This window comes from Marmota marmota, unplaced genomic scaffold (genome assembly GCF_001458135.2).
Source record: "Marmota marmota marmota unplaced genomic scaffold, marMar, whole genome shotgun sequence".
NCBI classification, from domain to species: domain Eukaryota; kingdom Metazoa; phylum Chordata; class Mammalia; order Rodentia; family Sciuridae; genus Marmota; species Marmota marmota.
This window is the reverse complement of record NW_026000241.1, coordinates 10,529,496-10,555,293: the sequence shown is the minus strand read 5'-3', so window position 1 is coordinate 10,555,293 and position 25,798 is coordinate 10,529,496. Positions and strand designations below refer to the sequence as shown.

General features: G+C 45.4%; 1 protein-coding gene across 4 annotated transcripts in view; it reads right to left on the bottom strand.

Annotated features, from left to right (window-relative positions):
- Positions 1-5,050: 5,050 nt before the first annotated feature.
- Positions 5,051-25,798, bottom strand: part of Znf445 (zinc finger protein 445) — a 21,057-nt gene continuing 309 nt past the window's right edge. The window contains exons 1-7 of one of the 4 annotated variants that reach the window (XM_048795319.1): positions 24,153-24,905; positions 15,850-16,632; positions 13,811-13,979; positions 13,367-13,470; positions 12,964-13,090; positions 12,248-12,358; positions 5,051-11,565 (exon numbers count right to left, since the gene is read on the bottom strand). In XM_048795319.1, the coding sequence (XP_048651276.1) occupies positions 9,374-11,565; positions 12,248-12,358; positions 12,964-13,090; positions 13,367-13,470; positions 13,811-13,979; positions 15,850-16,278 (3,132 nt within the window). In that variant the 5' untranslated portion in view covers positions 16,279-16,632; positions 24,153-24,905 and the 3' untranslated portion in view covers positions 5,051-9,373. Of the gene's footprint in view, positions 11,566-12,247; positions 12,359-12,963; positions 13,091-13,366; positions 13,471-13,810; positions 13,980-15,849; positions 16,633-24,152; positions 24,906-25,798 lie in introns of those variants that run through there. The other 3 variants (XM_048795320.1, XM_015489400.2, XM_048795321.1) reach the window with 3 other exon arrangements.

The window sequence follows — 25,798 nt, the reverse complement described above, 5'->3', positions numbered from 1 at the left end:
TTAGGGTGTTCCCGGTTTAGGATAATCGGGTTTAGGGCGTTCCAGGTTTAAGATTATTCCTGCTGGGAATAGGGTGTATCCTGCTGCCTGAGTTCCCCTTGAGTTCTCACGGGATTCAGACAGTATTTTGGGGGAGATAGAAGCCCAGTGGATGTGGATTTGGGCAGAGAACGTGGATTTCCCCAGAACGTGATTGTAGACGGCTGGTGTGAGTTCGGGAATAAAGAGTTGCTGTTTGAATCTACAAGCTGTGTGGTGGCTCGTGATTTTGTGCCCAGCCAGACTGCGGCATTTGTGCCCAGCCAGACTGCGGCAAAGAGTGTTTGCCCATCATCCCCTGGAGGTCCACAGGCCACGGGAATGTCAGCACGTTCTGAGGTAATCCCAGAATCAGGATGGCTGGACCAGGGCATGAGTTAAACAGGTAAAAAAGGGTTTGAGTCTCACCTGTCAGAAGATTCTGGGGTGGAGGAGTCTATGAAGGGAGCTTCAGAATAGTAAGGGGGCACTAGAAGGCTGGGGGCTCCTAGCAACCTGACCTTTATTATGTAAAGCATCCTACCCTATCCCAGTCTGGATTCCACTGGAGGATCACAGCCCACTCCAGAATGGCCACACACACAGACACACACCTCACCCTTGCTCAGCCCTGTCATGGTGCCTGATGTTCCCAGCCTGGGGGGTATCCCCAACATTCTCCTTCCCTTCCTGAAGTTCTTGCCCTTCCTTTCCCACAGTTCTCTGACAGTTCCATCACATGGCCCCACAAACAGCATCAGGGTTGTTGTTGTTGTTTTTCCAGAACATTAATTTATAGAAAAGTGAGGATATGCTCCTCTGCAGGTTTATGTTCATTATAGAGGAAGCCAAGTGTTTCTTGGAATTTCAGACCAACTCCCTGGAATTCACTCACCCAAGACCTCACACCCTCTTTATGCCCTTGTCTCTAAAAATTAGATCTTGTCCCCATGTTGCCAGTGGCTGAGACCCCCCCAGCTCAGGCCCAGCTTAAACCCTCAGCAAGCTGCCTCTGCTGGAGCATCTCACTCTGCAGACCCAGGGGCTGTCTAGGAAGCTGGGTGATGGGCAGTGCACAGGTGGTAAGAAGAATTCACTAAGACAAAGGGAAGCAGTTGAGAGTTTATCAAAGGAAGATTCACAGTAAGGATGTAGCAGAGGCATGCCTGGATATTCTCCCAGGGCTGAGAGGGGATCTGGGTTTATCTGTGCTTTCAGTTCTTTGCCTTTGATGGGAGTTCTGTTAAGCAAGAGGTGATTGACAGATTCCTGTGCCTTGTCCATTATTCTTACTACACATGTGCCAAATGCCCATTCCCAGGTTTGAAATCAGATGCATGACATACAAGTAATATATGTGAGGTCTTAAATGACTTTCCCTTCTTAGGTTACTTTAGGTCAAACTTGGAGGCCTCTGCCCATGTTCCTTGGGATGGTTGGGCAATCTTGAAAAACAGGATCTTGCTATCTATACTTACAGGAAGTTAGCTCTTTCTGATAACCATAACAGAGCCGGATGAAAGGAGGAATCCTTAGGCTTACATCAGCTCTGCTGATGGAGGTGGGGTGGGGTCTGGATGAGGGTCCCTAAGTGGCTATGTGTCATGATGATGGCCCATCTCACTGGCAGGAGATGGAATGACCATTCTCTTGGACTGGCTGCCCCCCGGTCATCCAACCTGGCTTTTCTCCTCATCTGCCTGGTGGTGCCCACTTGATGTGGGGCAGTCCACGAGCACTCTGGATCTAAGTGGTAGATTAATCTCCTCTATGTCCCCACGTGTTCACGACTAGCCAGTCTGCCATGGGCAACTTTCCCCTATGGTGTCAGCAGCTTTGAGCCTTCCCAGGGACTACTGTGGGCCTATCCCTAAAATGAGGCCATTGCTAAAATGAGGGAGAAGCCCTCTGTCCCCTCCTCCCTCCCCGACTCAATTCATCCCCTCCAGCCACCGCACTTGGTGGAACCTGGTAAGCCACTTGCCTTCTTACTGCTCCATCCCTGTCCACACAGGAGAGGTCTTTCAGGAAATATTAACTCCTCCCATCACCACATCCCCCCGGATCTTGAAAACGTAGCTTGTTTTGAGTATTACCAGGCTTCAATTTTACTTGTTCCCATCAATTTCCTATGCTTGATAAGTATGCTCTGAGAACTTTGTCTTCCAAGCATTTGAAACTTCTCTTGGTGAGTGCTGGTCTTTAACAGGTTTTCATATGCAAATGTACATACACATCAGTCTGTACAGATGCTACAGTCCCTGTGGGGTCTTTTCCATTTAAAACTCTGGCACTTCCATGTCATATACCTGCTCCTTTTATGTTTTCTTACTATAGTGCAAATGTATATATTTCTGACTGGCACAATTACACCAAAAATAACTTGGAATTAGAGTGACCACTTTGGGAGAACTGTGATATGGATAAAATGGTTCAACTGCAAGTTGCCCTAAAATAAAAAAACAAAAAGCACAGATCTGAGTGCCCAATGGTCTGCTGTGTGAGGATGCTTCCAAATACAACTTGAACAGAACATATGCCTCCCTAAAATATTCTTTAGCCACAGGTCACATAAAATACAAGCATCTTATCCTTCATCAGCACCAATGGACAGTGTTCAGGATTCAGGATTAGCTTTAGATGTTGACATGCCTGGTGCCATTTCCATATCATGCTGATGGTTTAAGTCATAGAATATTAGGTAAACAACAATGTTGGCTAGCAATTCATTTCACTGCATAAATGTCAAGATTGGCAAAACATTTTAAGTATACTCTAGTTACCAAAAAGGAGAAAACCCTCATCAGGCTGTATAATTTTTTTTTTTCATTTTTTTGGTGGTGGTACGAGGGATTGAACCCAGGACCCTGCACATGCTAGGCCAGTGCTCCACCACCGAGCTGCATCCCCAGCCCTCATGAGGCTTTATCAGCAACAGTCACTTTATTTCACATGGAAGGCATCATTTTCTTCCTTCCCACAAATAAATTGAGCTTTAAATTTCTCATGGCTTTAGAATAGTCTCCACTACAGTCAGTTTGCTCTCCATTTTTTCCTGCCTGGCTTCCTCTTTTTTTTTTCCTTCTTTTGAAAACTTGACTTACTCAACAGAGTTCAGTTGTAAGATAAGACCCTGTCTCAAAAATAAAATAAAAAGGCCTGGGAATATAGTTCAGTGGTAGAACATCCATGGGGTCAACTCCCAGTACTAGAGAGAGAGAAAGATATATTCTCACTCACCACCAAATACAGTAAGTTTAAGAGTTAGGGTTATGGAAATTCTGTTGAAGAAAGTCTCAGAGAACTGTTTCCAGAATCCCTGTTAGGGCATTCCTGAGCCTTCCTTACTGTCCTTCTCTAGGCAGGAATTACATGATAAAGACACTCATTTTTTCCAATTTCCCTAAGCATTTGGGTATCTTCCTCTACTGTACCAAGAAAGTTCTGACATTTCAACTTATTTAGTGTAGGATAGGTTTGGATCTGAATTTCAATCAACCAATATACAGAGCTATTCTCAGTTTCTCAGAAATAATGAACCCAAGTCTCTGCCTAATAGGTCCAAGTCAATAAATTTGGCCTGATCTGATTTCATATTCCTTGTACCATGATTACACTCTTCACATCCATTCCTACATATACCCAAGGTTTCTCTCAGTAAAAACCAGCAAAATCATGTAGATTGGGGGAGCATATTGTTATGTCCCCAGTTACACTGGCTCTTCACCCTTTGAAGCCTACTGCAACATAAGTCTGGTTGTAGGTTTAAAAGCAAAAAAAGGTAGTGGAAGAAGGCCCTGAGGGGTCAGCCATGTTTTGGAAGGCACATACCTCATTACATGTTCTTCATGCAGAAAGGGGCTAATCAACATTTGCAGTTCAGTCTCATGGTGACCTTCCCTAGACTCCAGTGACAGTGGCTGGTACCCCGCCCCAGAAGCAGGTCCAGCCACCAGGGGATCCCCCTCCTGAGCTCTGACACTACCATCGCCTACACAGCAGCATTCTCTCCACATGGTTCCACTTTAGCTCCACAGGCCTCTCTGCCAACCTCCAACCATTCTAAGCACTTGTTTCTTCCTGCTTTGGTGGTCTGCCCCTACAAAGGTGGGATTCAAACACTGCCATCCCCCAAATTGGCTCAGATGTTGAGATCAATGACACTGCACACATGGGATCATGAAAAACTTGACCATTCATAACTGAGGCTTTCTGGGCAGAAGCAAGGCAGGCACCTTTCTCTTGGGGGTAGAGAGTGGCTCTGGTTATTGTAGTCACAGGATAGGTCTCAGTGAACTGCCAAAACCCAGGTTTGCATGGTTTGACACTCTGGCATTGAGGGGACGTGCTTGGCCTCTCAGCCTGCGCCAATGTGGGGCAACATGAGGGGAGTGCTTAAAAATTGTCAGCAGCCACACATCATAGATGGGGGCAGACTATAGCAGACTCTGCCTCCACGACACTGTGGCATTCTTTTTGCCTCTTTATTTTAAAATACCTAGTCAACAATTCTTAAGTTCTCTTTAAGTAATTGGCATGGTTTCTGACTCCTGAGTAGAACCTGACAGAAAATCCTGCCATTCTTATTAGAGTTAGCATTAATTTCAAAGGTGCAGGAGTTGGCATGTGAACATTTACTCTTTCCCTTGTTTCTTTAATAGAGTAGAATGGCTGACAAAGCTGACAATTCCATCCCCAGGGTCCCATTCCTCATCAGAACCATGAGTCGACAGCTTCTGGCTTCACTTCCTATTTTCCAGCAATGAGTTATTAAAGAAAATGGAACGTACGATTTCCCATAAACTGTTTGTCTTAGAGACCATGTATCAATACACACAGAACACCCTCATTTTTCAAATCTGTTGCATGGTATTTCCCCAGAGGCACAATTGTTTAACCATCCGTCACTGCCATTTGCATTGCTTTCAACTTTGGGAGGTGAGGTCTCTGAAGCCATAAGATTAAGTGACTTACTTACTCTAGTAACATCAAGAAAAGAAAGAGCTGATTTCTACACCATCACAACAGAACCCATGCTTTAAAATGTTTTATTTTGACATATTTTAACAGTTAAAAAGAAGCCACCGCGTTATCCCGTTAAATCTTAGCATCCTGATGCATCTGCATCAGTTTTTAGAAAGAACACACAAGTGAAGTCCCCAAGTGCTCTCCTTGATTCCATCAGCATCTCCTGCCCTGGAAAGGCAGGGCAGTGACATGCATCCAACATTACAATTCATGATTTTACACTCTTATTTCATGTCATTTGAATCCACAGAAAAGTGGATTGTGCAAAATAATACTATTACATATCAAGAATGTTTACATGCCAGACAACATTTTAAGCATTTTACATGCATTATTTCATTAATTGCCCCCCATCCCAATCATTCTGTGAGGTTGGCACTACTATCCACATCACAGAAAAACACAAACCAATAAAAGTGTGTGCCCATGAACACACAGTATGTGTGACTTTACACAAATGGTACACAGTACATAGCTTCTGCAATTCTTAGCGTTTTGTGTACATGTATGTATGGTACAGGGGATTGTACCCAGGGGCGATCTGCCACTGAGCTATATCCCCAGCCCTTTTTAGGTTCTGAGACAGGGTCTTGCTAAGTTGTCCAGGCTTGGCCTTGAACTTGCGATCTTCCTGCCTCAGCCTCCCAAGTAGCTGGGATTACAGACGTGCACCATCACGCCCAGCTTCAGCCTGGTTTTTATCTGGGTTGAAAGACATAATTAATTGTCTTTTATATTCACTTTCTAAAGTACCAAAAAGCAACCCATTTGTTTACCTGTTCTTCTGTTGATGGCATGCAGGGTTCTGCCAATCCTCCTTCCTAAATAGCTCTGCAACGAAGAGCATAACATTCCTTTCTTCACACTGTACTCTTCTTGGATATATCCAGGAGGGCCACTGCTGTATAGTACAGTACTCACCACTTTACAAGACTCTGTAAATCATCTGGCACCATAGTTGTCACCAAAAGCAATATGAACTTCAGTTGTCCCACACACTTGCTCATATTTTGGCTTTCAATTTGTAATATTTTATATTTCTTGTGCTTTCTTCTTTGCACACACTTGTCTGTCTCAAAGTCTCTGTCATTGAGGGTGAGGCTAACCAACAAACAGTGGCCAAAGGAACTTCTGTCACCCACTCTTCTCTGTGATGGACCCAGCCCATCTGGCTTTCTCCAACCCCAGCTTTAGTTCTTCATGAGGGTAGAGAAGGTGGGCTAGGCTGGAGGAAGCCTGAATGCTGTCCAAGCCAGGCTGTGGCTGAAACCATCAAAAACTGTCAGCTGGAGTCCTGTGGCTCAGAACCATCCACAGCTGGGCTCCTTATCAAGTGCAGATGTGCACCTGAGCAGTGGCTTCCTGTCAACACTTCACTCAAGGGCCACTTCAAAAGACTGCTCCCCTGAGTTGGCTGAACCTGTCAGCTCTAGATTCCTTCAGAGGGCCAATTTTGTGGAAAAGTTCCTCTGTGTGGTAAACAAATAAGCATCCAACCCTGTCCTCCAGAGTACTTGGCTAGGCTGCAGTGACAGACTGGAAACCAGATGACACCCAACAGAGCAAGACTTGAGCTGCAAGAGTGGCGGGGCTGGGGAGCAGGGATGAGGGCCCCAAAAGCTGAAGACATGAACCAGCATAGAAAATGTGGCACTCTGGGTAAAGGGAGATACACAAAGCCAGGGAGATCAGGGTGTGCAGGGAGGGGCACTAGTTAAATCCAACACTGATTATCAAAATGTTTAGTAGTTAGTTCCAAGGAGTCAGGATTTTATTAATATTTCTATAATAATTGTATATTGAAGAACTAAGAAAATCTGCAAGTCCAGGCTACTGAACACACTGCACCAATACAATCCCCAAACAGTAACAGCATACTTCATTATAGAAGGATTCCCATTAATTTTTTACTTCATCACTTGTATGTTTTAGATTTTGGTCAGAATGTTTAAAAATAAGTACATCTCATTCTATAAAAACAGCAATGGAAACACCTATTGGAATAAGAACTCCAGGTGATACAGAAAAAAACGGGTCTTCCCATGGTTGTACCACCAAGTGACATTTGAGTTGAACCTCTGAGGGCTCTAGTTCCAGATTTCAATCACCTATCCAGAGCCTCAGCAATCCAAGCCAGGCCCAGGAAGCAACCCACACAAGCCAAGTACCACAAGGGTACACAGGGAAACTGACACTGAGGTGCACTTGCCTGCCCAAGATCATCCTGCCAGCAGAAGGTACATGAAGCCTGGCATCTGGAACCCAGATCTGATGATTCCAAGGCCCTTCCCATGTACTAGCCCCTGCCCAGCCACATCTAGCGCCAGTCTTAGCACCCCATCTGTGTCAGAGGGGGAACACTTGATTTCAGGCCGTGGGCAATTGCTGTTGTAGAGGGCCAAGATGGCAACACCAAGTTCCCACCAGAAAACTGAGTGATGCCCTACCTGCCTGTACCCACACACTACCACACAATTTTATTCTTCATTTTCTCCTGGCGACGGCAATCCAGAAGATAGGAAGACTCAGTACTCTAACAAAAAGACATGTACCAGGCTGGTTTCTTCTCATTATGAGAAATGGCCTGCCCAGTCTGTGCCCCAACTCACAGCAGTAAAAGGAGACGTCACTGCATAATTGAGACATTTTATCCTCACACTTGTAATCTGAGTTCTTCAATAATTCAAAGAAATTACTTAAATACACTTCAGAAATGTCACTCCTTCACATTTGTGTCATTTAGATGATTCTTGCTTATTGCTTCAACATCAGCGGGTGGGCAAGTGAGGGGGTGCTTCCCCCATCATGCCCCTTTGCCTCCTGAGGGCAACAGGTGCATGCCCAGTTACTCTTGTGTTGTGCCTGATACCAGCAAGGAGCGCACACACAGCGGGCTGTGGAGATGACAACTACCATGCACAGAGGCCGGAGATATAAGCACAGGAGCTTAAGCTTTCATGTGTGCTCAGGACTCAGGTCTTAACAGAAGTCAGAAAAGTAAAAAGTAAAAAGTCCCATCCTGAGAACTGTCAGCAGAAACAACTGCATAAAAACCTTTCAGCTACACTTTACTGAGTCCTCGGGTGTGTGGTTAACACTTGCAGAATGCAATTCACATTCAGACCACACTCCACTCCAAACTACCCAAAGGCGCTCCACCTCCCTGAGGCGGCCCCAGCCCGCAATGACCTGTGAAGCCCACACAGCCTGACCTATCACTCCTCTGAACACTCACCCTCTCTCCCAGCTGGCTCATTCTACTCTGCTCCTGGGGCCTCCCTGCTATCCTCTGAGGACATGGGTCAAGATCCTACCACCTCTGCCGGGAACTCTATCTAGAGATCCACCTGGCTTGCTCCCTGCCTCCTTCGGGAACTCGGATTTCCCTTTCTCTGTTGAGGCCCTCCCTGACCAACCTGTTTCAAATCACAGCCCTCCCTCCTCCCAATCTAGCATTTACTTTCACTCTTCTCTGATTTACTTTGTCCTTAACACACACCACCATCCAGGATGCTACATATGTCATTTGTTTATCATCTGTAAAGATCCAAGACAGTAGGATTTTTATCTGTTCCAATCACTGCTGGGTGACTTTTGTCTGTTCTGTCACTGCCTGGCATTAGGGAGGTGCTCAGGACATTTCTGCTGAACTGACGGACTGGCTGCTGCTTGCATAGACCTGTGGGGTGGAGATGGTGATGAGGCACTGGCAGAGCTCCCTTATCCAAGCAATTGAGCCCGCCACCCTGCTCTCGTCTACCTGCTGCTGAGACAAATCTAGGCCCTAGTGGATATCCAGAAACCCAGCTATGAAGCTGAAGTCCCAGCCTGAATTCAGGAGGCAGCTCAGGAGACCAGGTGTTCTCGACGCTGTTGCTTTTAAAGTCAACAGAATAGGCACAGTCACGGGCCAAACCTAAGGAAAGACTGAGGATCCAACTGGCTTCTTCCAGCAGCACAAAGCCCCCCAGGTCACAGCCATGTTGTCCAACCCCAAAAGGCAATGGTGTATCTAGAGTTGTCAAAGGAGATGTGGCTTGGGGAGCCTCAGGCTATTGTGAAAAAGATGGTTAGTAGGGGCCTAGGCCTCCAGAAAGGCCCCAAAGAACATGGTGATGCCATTCCCTGTAGTATCACTTCCCAGCAGGGATGCTGGGGACTCTCTGAGCTTTGAAATCTTCAGGATTCCCTGCCAGTAGCTTCCAAAATAGATAGGGCTGGGCCCTTTGTGAAGGTTTCCCCCTCAATGCCTATAATCAGGGGTGCTCTAGCAGGGTAGTCAGGAACCACTCCCCACCCCACTGTCATTGACAGCCCCAAGCTAATCTCAAATATGGTTTTTCATATGCCGAGCCAAATTTGAAGACCACCTGAAGGTCTTCCCACACACTCTGCATTTGAAGGGCCTCTCCCGGGTATGAAACCTCTTATGGCTAACAAGGTGTGAACTCTTGTTAAACGTTTTCCCACATATGCTACACTTGTGGCACTTCTTCTCAGTGGGCACACTGTGGAGTCCAGTGAGTGTGACACTCTGGTCACAAGGCTCCTTACCATCCTTAAAGGGCTTCTCTTCCCTTGGTTCTAATTCTTGTACATTCAGCCCCACGTCCTGATAGGAAGACAAACCCGGTTGGCTGCATTCAGACTGTGGCGCCGCGGTGTGTTTTCTCTGATGGACAGAAAGGGTGTGCTTCCCGATGAAATCCTTCCCACACCACTCACATTTAAAAGGTCTCTCTGTGGTGTGGACCCTCTGATGATTAACAAGACGATAATTCCTATCGTAAGATTTCCCACACAAATTGCATTTATAGCGCTTCTCTCCACTGTGGATTCCCTTGTGATCTAAAAGACTTCTTTTACGTGTAAAGCTCTTTCCACATTCTTGACACCAGAAAGGCTTCTGACCAGGGAGGACTTTGGGCTGCAGATCAGGGAGGACTTTGGGCTGCAGATCAGGGGTCTCTTTACTTTTAGGACTCTCATACTTCTGGTGCAAAGAGTGCTGCCTCTGGTGTCGGTAGAGATTGGAGCTCCATCTGAAGGCTTTTCCACACTCCCTGCACTTATAAGGCTTCTCTCTGGTGTGAATTCGTTGATGGATGAGAAGGAATGAGTGATTGCGGAAGTCTTTGCCACACTGACCACATTTGTAGGGCTCCTCTGTAGTGTGGCTACTCTGAGGAGTTTGGAGCACTGTGTCCTGACTAACAGATGGCCCTGCCTCAGGCTTTCTTTTAATGGCATGTTGCTTCTTATGAACAATGAAGGCTGACCTATAGGTGAATCCTTTTGCACATTCACTGCATTGATATGGTTTCTCGCCTGTGTGAATTCTTTGGTGCTCACTGAGAGTTTTCTTTTGAGTAAAAGTTTTCCCACACTGCTGACATGAAAAAGTTTTCTCCATGGTGGGGGCAACAGTAGTCAGTGGGAGTGGACTACAATTTTGTCTGAAGTCTTCTCGATGTTTCTCTTGTTCACAGAACTCTTCCTCCTGGTGTAACCTCACATGACGAGTAAAGTTTGACCTCCACCGAAAGGTTTTCCTACATTTGGTACATTTATAAGGTTTCTCCTGCGTGTGAATCCTTTGATGTTCAAGCACATAGGACTTACAGTGAAAGGATTTCCTACACTGGCTGCAGTCAAAGGGTTTCTCCCCACGCTGGTCTCTGAAATGGTGACCAAGTCCTGAGTTGTAGGTGAGAGCTTCTTCATACTGATTCAATTCAAATTTCTGCTTAGTGTGGGTTTCCTGGTGCAGACGGTAGGCTGACACACGTTGGAAAGCTTTCTCACATAAATTGCATTTGTAAGGTTTTACTCCAGTATGGATTTTCTCATGTCGCACACAGTTCGAGCTCCACCTAAATGGTTTCTCACACACCCTACATTTAAATGGCTTCTCTTGAGTGTGAAGTCTCTGATGATACGCAAGATGGGAGCTGCGATTGAAGGTCCTCTCACAGTAATGGCATCTGTACAATGGACCCACCAGGTAAAGGCTCTGTTCATGCTGATGATGAGCACTGAGGCTGAAGCCCTTTCCACCTGTGTCCTTCTCGCTCCCTTTTAGGCCAGTATGAATTCTCTGATGGAGGCTAAACCCCCCAATAGTGTGTCTGAGTCCCTTCCCGTATTTCTTGTAGTCATAATGGTGTGAACCTTTTCTGAAGTGTCTGCCACAGCCATGTTTAAGGGATCGCTTTCTCTTGGAAACTCTCAAATATGTAACATGTTTTAGGTCAAAACTATTACTTCTTCCCAGTACTTCGAATTCTTTTCCCACTTTATGACTGAGATCAATCTCTTCCTTCTTATTTTTCACTTGTGTGGGGCTTTCACAGTACTTCTTTCCACAGGGCCTGCTCTTCTGTTCAAAAGATATTCTGAGTCCTATTCCTTCAGAAGCACTAGTCACAGGGCAGCCTGATGGCACAGTGAAAGTTTCTTCATCTTCCAATGGAGCCCGTTTTAAGATGAGCTTGTTTGTCTCAATCTGGAGCTTACCTCCTGACAAAAATTAAGAACGAGAGAATGTACTCTTTTCCCATACTTGGAAAGCAATAAGGGCCCATGTAATGCCATGACGTGGGTGGTGAGGCTCTTGCCCGACTGCCAGTACTTTTACAAAATAGTCAGGAATAAGGCAAAACATGGAAGAGTACCCCAGATAACAGGGAAGGGAGGAGGAGAAGCAAAATGAGCATAGCAGATACAGACATGCAGAAATCCTATCCAGCAGGAAAAAAACAAGGGTTGAGAAAAGAGTATTAAACAGCAAGAAAGGGGAGAAGAATCATGGGACTAGTACAGGGGCACTGTAGAAAGATACCCAAAAGCTAAGAGGTAGGTTCTGGTTGAAAGGACTAGAGAGATCAAACCTGTCAAAGAATAATCAAAGGAACAGCCCCAGCAAGTCAGGAGGCTGAGTGGAAAAGGGAAGAACAGTAAGTCCTTCGATGGGCAAGAACTGTTAGAAAGAGGGCCACTGGGGGAAGGGTCAAGGCTAGAAACAAATGGCTTATCATAGGCCATCCAGGAAGAAAAAGGCCTAGGGGCCCATCACCCCTTAATGACACTTAAAGATATTCCTTCTAGCAAACAATGATCACTAGTCCCTAGTGAGGTACTTGACCTTAAGAGAGAGCAGCAGATGCAAGAGGGAAGGGTCTAGTAGATTCTGTGAACTTACCTCTAGGGGAAGCACCTGGATCCCTTTTAGGCTTAGCTGCCTGGATATTCAGGCCCCACGGCTCTCTTGCTTCCAACCAGGAGATCAGAGCAGGTTTAGAGAACGGGCCCACTGCAGAAAAGGAGGGAAAGGGTGGAAAGGTGGATGGATCACTCAGAACTATTCTCTAAGACCCTCTCAGTCTGAGGTCCTAAGGGAGAAGGGAAGGCCAGGAAGGCAGGTGGAGGAAGTGAGGGCAGGAGAACTAGAAAGCCATTTCTGATAGCCATGAGCAAAGGACTGCTAAGATTCTCCTGAGGTGGGAACCACACAATTACTCAACTGGTTAATCAGTCAACAGTTTTGTTTTGTTTTTTTATTTTTTAGTTGTAGGTGGACACAATACCTTTATTTTTATGTGGTGCTGAGGATTGAACTCAGTGCTTCATGTGTGCTAGGTGAGCGCTATACCACTGAGCCTCAACCCCAGCCCCAACAGTTTTTGAATACCTAAATAGACTAGGTACTTGAAACATCTTCAATCTTTATAATCACCCAGCATGATAGGCATTATTATCCCATTTTTCAAAAGAGGATAATGAGGTGATAGATTAAGTTGACCTAGTTAGTAGTTACAGGATCTAAACCCAGGTCAGGTCCCTTTCTATGCACAACAACAAAAACCAAGAAGACAAAAGTAAAGGTTGATAGAAGCATGGGGAATGTCGGTGACTTACCCAGAGAAGCCATGTTCCCATAATTCTCCAGCATCACATCCCTGTAGAGATTCCTCTGAGCTGAGTCCAGCCATCCCCACTCATCCAGGGAGAAGGTCACCTCCACATCCTTGAAAGTCATAGCCTCCTGAAAATAACACTGTGCTCTAGACCTGGTCCACAGCTCTCAGCTTTCAGGAGGGGCTAGAGGAATGGGGTTGGCTGGGAGTAACCCCAGGATAGATCTGCAAAGGTGAAAGACCATCACCCAGCAGAAGAGCTCTGGGCTCAAGGGGGATAATTGGGTCTCTAGGACATGGGTTCCTGGACATGAGGTCACTGGACAGAGAAACCCAGGAGGAGGGGAGGTGCACTTCACCATTAGGCAGCAATGCTGAGACATAAGGAAGGGCAGAGGACTCACCTGGGGCTCAGCCGTCAGGGACCTAGTGGCCCTTACCCCATCTCCTGGGCTTCCTGGGATCCCTTCGCTCTGGGAAATGGCATGCACCTGGGCAGCAGGAGGAGCTGAGGGAGAAGAAAGAGCCATGAGAGAGCTGTCCAGCTCTGGCCACCCACTGAGAAACCCATTCTTCCCACTCTTAGAGGGCTCCTGGACCCAGAAGCAGGTACTGACTGTTGTTAAAACACCCATACGATGTGACCTCAGTGTCTCACAGGGACTGGGAAAGGGGCAGGGGATGTGTGCTGGGAAGAGGAGCTAGTGAGACACAGAGGAGTTTGAGAGAACACAGAGGTAAGGGACAGAAAGAGCCCTTGTGAGAAGACAGACGGTGACAAAACAACACTATGGGAAATTTGGGGGACATGGCTTGAGACTGGGGTCTTAGAGCTAGGCAGAGAGTACCGGATTGCTCGGCCAGGAAGTCATGCACTCCTATTGCATAGGGAAGCTCCAGGTGGTCTCCCAAAGCAGAGCCGCTCCTGAGAGGTGAAGCAGGGGGCCATGTCTGTGCAGACTGCAGGGGTCCTGTACCCATCCAATGCACATCTGGGCTCTGGGCAGGGCCTGGATCCTAGCAAGAAGATGATGTTGTGAGAGGAACCCCCCATGGGAATCAGAAATCAAACTCAGGAAAGAGGCCACATGGCCAGTCTCTAAAGGGCACAGGGAAAAGGATGAGCAAATCAAACTCTATTACCTCCAGTCAGAGAAAAACCCAGGTAGGCTCCTCCCACCCTTTGGCCTTAGTCCAAGGACACACTTGGCCATCAGTAATAGCACTACTGACAGTCCTCAGATGCCACAATGACACCTCCAGCTACCTCTCAGCCCCTAACTTGCCTAGAATTGAGAAATTGGAGAGAAAAAATTAGTCCCTGAAAAGTACATGGATAATGGTTCTGGGCAAACATGCAGCCAAGCAATATCTTCCTTCAAGCACTGTCCTAGGACTGAAATGCAAAGTGACTTCATCAAGCTAGCTCAGATTATTTAAATCTAAATGAAACAGTAACACCCGAGAGAGGAGATGCTAACTAGAGGGTCAGCCAGAGAGCCATGGAAGAAAAAGTTTCTAAGGAAAGAGATCCTTGCCCTGATACTTCGAATAGCTTTGGTCTCTGAGGCAAGGCTGTCCTTGATGCAGAAATGAGCTATGCCAATGAACTTCGGGGCTCTATGCCAATGAACTTCGAGTTTTCCTGACCCTGTGGTGAAGATATTCTTTAGAGTGATATGGACAAATATTAGCCTGAGGCCAATGAACATCTGATAGAGAAAAAGGCTGCAGAGGATGAATTGTTTATTATTTCCTGTTTCTCTCAAACCATAATAAAGGAGAAAAATGGAATAATAAGAATAAAGGAGCAAAGCCAAATCAGTTTAAAGATAGACAAACTTTCCCAGGCCCTGTTTTTTCATGCTATGGTAATTATTTAATGGGCCACAGGATGATTCTGCAGTTTCATATACATCTTAAGGTATTTCTGTTCATTTTTCAGTATTTGGCGGGTATCTCCCAGCCAAATTTCTAGCTAGTTTTCAACTAGCTAGTAAGGCTCTTTCTGCTCATATGGCAATGTTTCCATGGATTTAAAAACCTAACTTCTAGCCCTAAGTGAACTAAATACAACCAAGCCATAATTTTGTGACTGCTGTGTAACTTATTTCATTTTATACAATATTTTTAGGTTCTTCTGAACATCTCCTTGTTTTGATAAAATGATAAAAATAATAAATCTCTTTACTGGCTTCCTGTGTGCAGCAGAAGGAGCAGGAAAGATCTGCTGGGTGATGTACCTCCGCTCTACCGCCCCGCCAGGCCTAGGACAGCCAGCTCTCTCCCAGCACCAAGGCCAGGGCCAGACACATAACAGGCACTCAAATATTTACTCAAAAAATTTTCATAATCAGATCGTTTCTGCATTTTCTTCTCAATAAACTGAGACTCTGAAAGGTACAATAACATGGCCAAGGACACTGAGGCTGTAGAATTTTGGAATAAAATTTAAGACCCGAGGGCTTCCAATTTCCCAGCTCAGGGCTGCCCCCCATCACTTGTGTCCACCCGCCTACCACCACTCAGATCCTCAGACACTCCCTGAGAAGGAAGCAACTTGATATGTGTAGACTGCTCTTTCTCGTAGTCTCCCATTCAGAAGCCAAGAGTCCTGATCCTAAGGTCCCTCTCCTGCCTTACCTCTTTATAGGTCTGGGGTCAGACTCAAGACAAATTAGATAACGTGTACAGATGGACTTTATATACTTTAAGCCATTGTGCACAAAAACTGTGATGGCTCAGGATCCATTCCTCAGCTGCTCAGGGGCCACCACAATGAGAAGAGAAGGCCTCCCCTGAACTGCTCAAGCTAACTTCAGAGGGCCACCTCCACCCCTAGACAGGCAGGTAGAGTTCACCAGGTACCACACACTTGTTCACTCACCCTCTGTGGTGTCCCATCAAGGTCCTTCTGTAGCTCCTCCAGCAAAGCCACAGCCTCCTCACCACTCTCAGGGTGATGGAGCTGCACCCAGGTCCGGAGCTCCCCAGGCAGGATGCTCAGGAACTGCTCCAGCACCAGCAGCTCCAGGATCTGAGGCTTGGAGAGAACATCAGGCCTCAGCCACCAGCGGCAGAGCTCCCGGAGCCGGCTCAGAGTTTCTAGAGGCCCAGAAGACTCATGGTAGCGAAGTTGCCTAAAGAGCTGGCGGAACAGCTCCTGGCCAGGACGGTTAAGTGTCTGAGGCCTGGCAGTCTGCACTGAAGTATAGCCTTCATCATCTTCTTCTTTCTTTACCATTTGAAGGCGCCCTCGCTCCCTTGAAGCCTGGGCCTGAGCTGGATGGACAGCATACCACCTGCCTGGAGGCATCACTGCTGTTCAGGATCGACCCAGCTAAGTGCACACAGAGTCTGCTACTGGGTCCTCAGGAGTATCTTCTGAGCATCAAAATACCCAATGTCATTTGCTGGGACATCAGAAGTCACTGAAATAACCAACGTTCCTGTTCAGAAGTGGACAGATAGGAAAATGATGTCCATCTCACATGATGCAGTTAGATGCTGTTGGTTGAGATCATCTTTGGATGTATGAGAAGAGGGCACACGTAATGCACAAATGTACTTGTATCAAGCATAGCAGGGCTAGATTGTCACTTACTGAGGTAAGCCAATAAAACATCCCAGAGTAAAGTAAAACACGTATACAGCTAAAATACAAAAATATCTGATGAAAAAATCAAAGAAGATATAAATAAGCTGACAGACATACCATATTCAAGTATCAGAAGACCTGACACTGTAAAGTTATCAATTCTTCCCAAGTTGATCTATAGGTTTAATGTAATACCTTCAAAATTTCAGTAAGAATTTTTAAGGGTTATGAGGGATATGGCTTAGTAATAAAGTGCTTTTCTAGCATGCATGAGGCCCTGGATTCAATACCCAGCACTACAAAAAATAATAATATTTAAAATTTTAAATTTAAAAAATATGCAACAATTTACATGGGAAGGCAAAGGAATTAGAATAGGCCAAATAATTTTGAAAGAATAAAGTGAAAGAAATCAGCCTGTATAATTTTAAGACTTATAGTCACAGTAATCCAGACTGTGTGATATTAGTAGGTAACAGATATTAGTAGGTAACAGAACAGATCAAGGAAACAGAACAGAAAAAACAGAAACAGACCCACACAAATTTGATCAACTTGTTTTTTAAAACATCAAATAGGATTTTACTAATATTATATATAGTATTTCAAAAACAAAATGCTGATTGGAAAATCCTTGATTTTATGGCCCATGATGATTAAGGCCAATCATTGAATGTATGAAAATCACTAATCCAGCTTTTCACTGATTTCCTGCATTTCCTTTCACATCTCCTCATAACAAAGGGTTAATCCAAGAGGTCAAGCTACTTTCAGGAGACAACAGAGCTTCGAAAGCAAAGAAAGTAAACCAAGCCAAATCCAGCTCCCCACTTATTAGCTGTATGACCACATAATCTTACCTTATTATATAATGACATTTAAATGAGAAGCTACCTAAGGCACATTGTGGGCTCTCACAGTGTTTGTCTGTTTCTTCACATCTAGGAAAGGAGCTTGTGCCCAGGGGCTTGTGCTTCAGATCACGTCACCATGTAGAGGAGTCCACCCCTGAGATGTGCCCAAATGACTTTCCATAAAAAAGCAAAAGCAATTCCAATAGGAAAGATAGTTTTCTCAACATATACTACTGGAGCAATCAGACAGCCATAGGCAAAATAACAAAAGTTGACCTTGATCTCATTCCCCGTACAAAAATCAATTCAAAATGGATCACAGGCTTAAATGTCAAACATTAAACTGTGCAACTTTGAGAGAGGGTAAAAAAAAACAACCAAAGGAGAAAACCTTCAGGATTCAGCAATATATTAAAAAGAATGATACACCACAAACAAGTGGAATGTATCCTAGCAAGGCTGATTAACATATCAGCAGAATAAAAAATAAAAAACAAAAATTACACATTCTCAATCAATCGCTGATATGTGGAAGCTAAACCACAATAAAGCAGGGGAGGGGAAGAATAGTAGTTCAGGGGCTGGAGTTGTAGCTCAGAGGTAGAGCATTTGCCTGGTATGTGTGAGGCACTGGGTTCGATTCCCAGCACCACATATAAATAAGCAAATAAATAAAGGTCCATCAACAACTAAAAAAAATATTAAAAAAAAAAGAAGAGTAGTTCAGTATATTAAACAAAGGGGAATAAAAGAAAGGTGTGGTAGGAATAGTAAAGACAGTATAATAAATCTAACATTTTTCCTATGCACACATATGAAAACAGATCTAAGTGAATCCCACCATGGTGCCCACTCCCAAGAATGACATCCTAATCAGAACAGGATCTATTCCATGCTTGTACATTTTTACCACAATGGATTCTAATGTCAAGTATAACATGTATAAGAAGAATCCATTAAAAAAAAATACATGTTCCTGTCAACAGATGCAGAAAAAGTTTTAACAAAATCAAACATCCTGTCATGACAAAAGAACTTGATTAATAGAAACTGCTCAGTTTGCTAAAAAGCCATCTACAAAAACCCACAGCTAACTTCATACATGGTGAAAGCTGGATGTGGATGATGATTCCCCCTCAAAAGCATGAACAAGACAAGAATATTCACTCTCACCTCTTCTACAAAACACTGAATGGGAGGTTCTGGCCATGCCAGTTGAAGAAAGGATGGAAAAATAACTACTATGTCGCAGGCACTAAGGTCCCAGAAATGAATAAAACAGACAAAAAGCACTGCTTTGAGGAGCTTATTAAGGGAAGATAGATATGTAAGTAGCATGCCAGACAGTAATGGGGCTATGTAGTAAAATAAAACAAAGGAGACGTTTAGGACCTACAATGAAAAAATAAGGTCTTAAATTCAATCTTGCAGAAAGCAAAGGAATGCTCACAAGACCTCTTTTATATTGTTTCTAGGACAAAACATTGAAGACTACAAATTACAGTAAGTTATGCGTTACTGTACTGTATTATCTTTTTAGTCTCAAGCAACTGATATCATAGAATGTTTATTATGCATTAATATTTCTGGACACCAGAAGCCACAGAAAACTTACTGGTGGAACGGTTAGCAATTTTCATGCTTTTGTCAGCTTTCCTTTTAAGTGCATACTGGAGTTAATCTTCAAAACATTCCCATCTTTCAGCCTACCATAAGAAGGGATGGATTTATTTATGTAATTTTTTGCAGCCAAAGTTTATCTGCCTTTCTTTGGCATTACAAAAAAATACTAGAGCAGCCTAATTCTTCAGTCCCTAAATATGCTGACTACTGGCATCAGATCAATATTGGCATCAGATTCACCATTTTAGGCCGGGAGCCATTTTATCTAGAGGCTCCAAAGTTTCGATTCTGAGGCCATACTGCTTAACTTCCTGTAAGAACATGTATCTACTAAACGATTAACCCCACCACAGCTTATGATGCAACTCCTAAGCAACCTATGAAATTCCTCTTGCAACCTATAAAGCTGCTCTGTGAGTGCCGACCGTTGCTGCTCTCCTCGGAGGGACAGCCTTGTTGGTTTGCCTTGTGTTACCAACAATAAACCTCTTGTGTGAGATTCCAGTGTGTGACGTGGTCTTTGGACTTTGCGTGGACTCTGCAAGTGTCCTTCACTGGTGCAGTGACTTGGATTAGGCTCTCCCATCAACTTGCTCTCCCCTTGGGGGAGCTGAGCTGCTTTGGGATCCTATGCTTGGTCCTAGGCTGCCCTCATCACAAACTCACCTTCCATTTCACCGGCTGATTTGAGTAAGTTCCCCTGCCTTCGGTCAACTCAGACGACCTGCCAGTCTCAGGAAGTGACAGCTGAACGTCCAGCACCCCAGGGTTCTGGGCACCCCAACCACGGCTTTCAGAGCTACGGTTGATCCCTACTGTCAGCCGAGTCCATAAGCTCAGAAGGCCTCAACCCTGGCAAAAGATCTCTCTCTTTCTGGGTCTCGGTTACTCTTTCAGCTCAAAAGCCCTGGTGCTAGGCACCATGAACCCCTACTGCCCTTAGCCCCAGCTACTGTCCTGAGGCAGTGACTGTTGTGTGTGAACTGATAAATTCAATCAATAAGAGTATAAGTTATAGGTTACAGATTAGTAAAAAAATATAGATTATAGATATAAGATTTTGATAAGTGAGATAAGACAATTATAAAGCAAGAACTGTCATAGACAGGCTAAGACTCCATTTTCCTGGGGCTGGGGATGTGGCTCAAGCGGTAGTGCGCTCGCCTGGCATGCGTGCGGCCCGGGTTCGATCCTCAGCACCACATACAAACAAAGATGTTTGTCCGCCGAAAACTAAAACAATAAATATTAAAAAAAAAAAAAAAAAAGACTCCATTTTCCTGCCTTCTATAAAACACTGTTACAAGAGCTGTTTCTGAGAAACTGAAATGAAAGCTGTTTTCTTATTTAAAAAAAAAAAATTGTCTTTCTGTACTTTGTACCCCACCCAATTGTACTTTACTCAGGATGCAGCAGTAGTCACAGTGAGCTACATCCTGGGATTGAATGCTGTTAGGATGGCCTTAGGCCTGAGCCTAAGCAACTCCAGTTTGAAAACAGCAGTTTCACCAGGCACACCCACAGAGCCCTCCAGTAAGGCCACAAACAAGTTACTTACCCTCACCCAGATAAACAGAGTAAAGCCCCTGGCAGGCTGTCCTTACCTGATAAGAGGAAAAGGCTAGAGATCAGGGTGGAGACCACCAGACCAGATGTTTCTGACCCCAGGGTAAATGATGTCACTGAGAAATCCGGGGATAGCTGATAAGGATTGAAAGGGGGGTCAAAAGCCCTAAAATATAGTATAAATAATAGAGCAAATGAACAGGGATTCAGCCAGCTGAAATAAGGATGCACTCGAGCTGGAGAGCCGGATGAGGACCTGACATCCCATCACTTGTCATCATTCTGAGCTTCTGCGTGATCCTCACCGCTCTCAAACTCTACCGCCTCTTCTGGACCTTGGTGAGAGCTGCAACTTCTCCCTATGACCTTCTCCTCAACTGATCATCCACTCCACGCCAGGAAAAGCCTGCCTTGGATCTGGACCTGATACTATGTTTGAGTGAGTGTGCATCTGCTGGACATAAAGCCTAAGGCTTCAGACTTTTGAACTTAGCCTGCAGAGGGAATGTCTGTCACTAGCCTGTCATGATTAAGTGTGTTTTGCAGTGTTTAGAATTAATCTAGAATTGTTTGCTGTGAATTGATTCTGTCTATTGCAGTGCCTAGCATTAAGGATTGTCGTTTTCTTGATTAAGAACCTACAGAGTGAAACTGTTTTAGGTAATTTGAGTGAATAAATCATTGAAAGGGGCAGAAGTGCATGGACATTCTTTATTTCTCCCCTCGAATGCATATGTCACAATTTTGCCCCCTCGCAACAAATGCCCTCGTGGGTCTACATGACTTTGAAATAGATTCTCACCCCGCAGACCCCCACCCAAATTCAGGCTGCAATAGCACCTGCTTGAACCCAGGGCTGTGGTCAACTGAATTGCAAAGCTAATGCTTTTTTTTTTTTTTTTAATTGCTTCTGTTTATCGCTTGCTTGCTTGCTGGAAAATTCCAGTTCTGCCTAGAGCCCACAGGTCCCACTTATTAATATTTTAATTTCTATGATTGGCTAGCTTACATTACATTACGATAAACAAGTCACTGAGTTGTGTTTTTTGTGTTTATATTCTCTTTGGATGGACCAGGAAGCTGCTGTCCTCCCACAGAGATTGAGTCTCTGTGGTGGGTGACAGACCCTGGCCAAGTAAATAAAGCTCTCTTTTGATCTGAAATTTGGACTTAGAGTGCTTTCTATGGCATCTCCCCATAACAGTGACAACTCCCAGAGCAGTTAGCTCTTCCTCATTCAGTATAAGAGAACACAGAGGGATGCCTCTGTTTCTCCCTACCAACTCTCTCTTGCCATGGGGTGCAGCCAAGTCTGCCATCCCCTCGGACACCCCTTTGGGTTGCCTTTTAGCAAATTTAGATTCACTCCACCTTACCTCTGACTTAAGGTTCGAAAACTAATTCATCTCTGCAACTAAATTTGGCCCTTCTATACCTTAGACAATGATTTCAAACGGCCACTTAAGGGCATTCTTGATTCCCAACATTTTGAGGGACATTGTTAACTTTTGTGAGCACTCAGGGAAATGAAAAGAGAGCCCCTATGTTCAGGCTTTCTCTTTCCTTTGTTCCGAACCATCCCTCTGCTCTTCCTATTCTCCAGCCCAGGTTCTGCTCACTCTTGAAACCCTCTCCTCGACCTCAGCGCCTTCCTGAAATCCCATACTTCGGCCCCACTGACAAACCCCCTCACCACTGTTCTCCACCTTCTACTCAGAATCCTCTGGGACCTCCCTCACCTACTTTCAATCTACGCGTTACTCACTCTCACTCTCGCATGGACCCCTCTACCCAGCCCACACCTCTGCTTCCCCTTCATGAAGTAGCAGGGTCGGAGGGAGTTGTTCGGGTACCTGTCTCTTTCTCCCTTAGTGACCTCTCTCAAATCGAAAGAAGGCTAATGTACCTCCAATCCTTCAGGGTACATTACGGAATTCCAATACCTAACCCAGTCACACGATCTAACTTTCCATGACGTTCATATGATCCTATCCAACACCCTCCTACCTGAGGAACACAGGTGAGTTTGGGAACAGGCCAGAAACTATGCCCACAAGGTTCATAATTCCTCCGTCTCCCAATTGGCACTGAGACAGACCCTGATCGTGACCACAACTGGGATTACAATTCGATGAACGGATCACTAGTAGGAACCTATTTATTACCTGCCTCATGGCTGGACTAAGAAAATCGGCCCATAAGCCTATTAATTATGAGAAACTCCAAGAGATTATTCAGGATAAAAATGAAAACTCCTCAATGTTCTTGGACTGCCTTACAAAGGCCCTTTTACAGCACACCAATATAGCCCCTGAAACCCCAGATGGGAGACAACTACTAATGACCTACTTCTTCTCCCAGGGCTTCCCCAACATTAAGGCTAAATTCAAACACCTAGAGAGGGGACCCCTAACTCCTCAAGCAGAAGTTCTACTAGTGGCTTTTAAGGTGTATAATGGGAGAGATGAGAAGGCCCGTAAACAAAAATACCAGATGCTGGCCAAAGCCTTTCAACCTGCCCCAACCATGGGCATTTGGGCATCCCCGCTTCCTAGGAAGCAGCCAGGGGGACCCCTGGCCCCTGCTTCAAATGTGGTCAAACAGGTCATTGGGCCAGAGCATAAATGAATCCCCAGAAGCCTCCTAGTGCATGTCCCAAATGCCATCAGGAAGGATACTGGGCGGTTGACTGTCCTCAAACACCAAGAGGTACAAGGCCATCTGCTCTGATACCTTTCAAGCGGATCTTCTAGGTCTGGCAACAGATGACCAAGGAGGCCTGGATCCCCTCACCTGACTTCTCAGGAGCCCAGAGTAACCACTGTGGTAGCAGGTAGGCCCATCTCTTTCTTCTTAGACACTGGAGCCACATACTCAGTCCTAAAGGAGTTTTGGGGACCTACTTCTCTTTCTCGTTCCTCTATTGACAGGGTAGAAGGAACACAGACCAGCCCTTACAAACCCCTTTGCTTCACTGTATATTCCACGGCATTACCCTTTCCCACTCCATCCTGGTGGTTCCCCGCTGCCCAGTTCAAGAAATCAAACAGATCCTACAGACTCCTACAGGATCTTCACCTCATCAATAGGACCATAATTCTCCATCCACCCAGCAGTTCTGAACCTGTATACCCTACTCTCCACCAATCCCTCACACACCATTCATTTTTTGGTTTTGGACTTAAAAGATGCCTTCTTCTCCATTCCCTTACACCCCCAATCCCAGGACATTTTTGCCTTCACCTCGACAGAACTAGACACTCAAATGCATCCAGCAAATTTAGAAATCATAATATTTAGGGAGTACTGTGAATGTACTTAATGCCCTACATAGTTTAAAGGGTAAGTTTGTAGATATTGCATATCCAATATTGTGTGTACTTTATCGCATTTTTATCCTAATATTACGCACAAGTTTTTAGAAAGAACAGCATGACCTCATTTCATAATCAAAAGATGTGTGTGCGCGTGTATGAGTGTGCACACCTATGTCAAGCAGCCAGAAAGCGAAGATTGCGACACTGCAGTTTCCGCTTTCCCTCCACTTACCCAGTCTCCAGTGACCACGCCCTCGCGCATACTTGTGTGCGAGAGAACGCCTGAAGAAACCCCACTCCGGATCCTCCGCACTCCAGGCCCGCCCCTGAGGCCCTGGTGAGCTTCCCAGGGACTGGAAGGGATCGCGGCTCCGTCCTGCCCAGTCCGAGGACTGCCGCCCTCGGGGAGACACCTCCGCACCGCGACCCAGGGCCCACAGCCGCCACCGTCACAGTCACCACTAGAGCTCACCGTCTCGTCAGCGCCGACAAGCTGCCCCCGCCGCGCCCACATCTCCGCCGGGTGACGCACGCGCGTCGCCGCTTGGGCCACCGCGCCTCTCTAGGACGCCAGGAGGGCCAACGACTCGCCTCCTCCCGGCCCGAATACTGCGCTGTGGGTCCTGCGCGGTGGAGTTCCTGCCCCTAAGCGGCCACAGCAGGAATTGCTTCCGCCGCCCAGGTCCTTCAGGCCCCAGGGCTCTGTCAGCTTTGACTTGTTTTCCCACATTCCTCCCAGTACGTCTGCAGGACTTCCCTGTAGGCCTCTCTCCCCCGAGGGAAGAAAGGGAGGTGAGAGGTGGAAACAGGAACAATGACTAGATGACTGCTCATTCCTCCCTCCTTCCCGGTGTACTAAATGTAAAATAAGAATTAAAAATAAAGAAAGGGGGTTTGCAAACTCCTGTTGAAAGAGAACGAGAACGCTAGACCTCCTGTAGGCAGATAGGAATAAAGGCCCCAAAGGAAGGAAGGAAACCATGACATCCTGAGATACCTGGCCTGCAGAGCATACTGTGGCTGCCAGGGATGGCTTCAACCACAACAGCACTTCCTTAGCTGCCACTAGCAACGGCCAACCACAAAATCTACCCCCTACCCAAACACTGCCTTTCACCGGGGTTGAGTGCCAAACCCCAGGGTTGAATGAGTCCTCTCAATTTTGTAAATAAGGGATTAAATTTATGCACTTCTAATTGGTCTATTAAAACCAGCGCTTGACTGTCCCATGCTAGCATCGGGCTCTACCAATCACCTCCGCTGGACCATCAGCCATGCTTACAAAATTCCTAGACAAAAAAACAACAGTTAGCGATAACCTCTCCTATTGCGGGAGCCTTTTCCTGCTTTAAATAAATCTTGCTAGTCTACTGCCATAGTAGATACGGTCAGTGAATTTCATTCTTAGGATTCGCAAAACAAAGAACTCCCTTGACGCCAGTCTCCTCTGTTACACTATTAGACCTGGAGGTCAAGATGTGTGGAGCAGTCCTGTCCTCATGGATTCCAAAATCTCATAATCTTGTTAATTTTAACTTTTAACCAGTTCAACTTGTTTCCTGGTAGAGGTACTGATGTCACTAGGTAATACTTTGGAGAATACCTATTCTTGCTTGCCGTTATAGCTTTCCTATGATGTTTATTTTTATTTTTTTTAAATTTTTTATTGTTGGCTGTTCAAAATATTACATAGTTCTTGATATATCATATTTCACACTTTGATTCAAGTGGGTTATGAGCTCCCATTTTTACCCCACATACAGATTGCAGAATTACATCAGTTACACATCCATTGATTTACATATTGCCATACTAGTGTCTGTTGTGTTCTGCTGCCTTTCCTGTCCTCTACTATCCCCCCTCCCCTCCCCTCCCCTC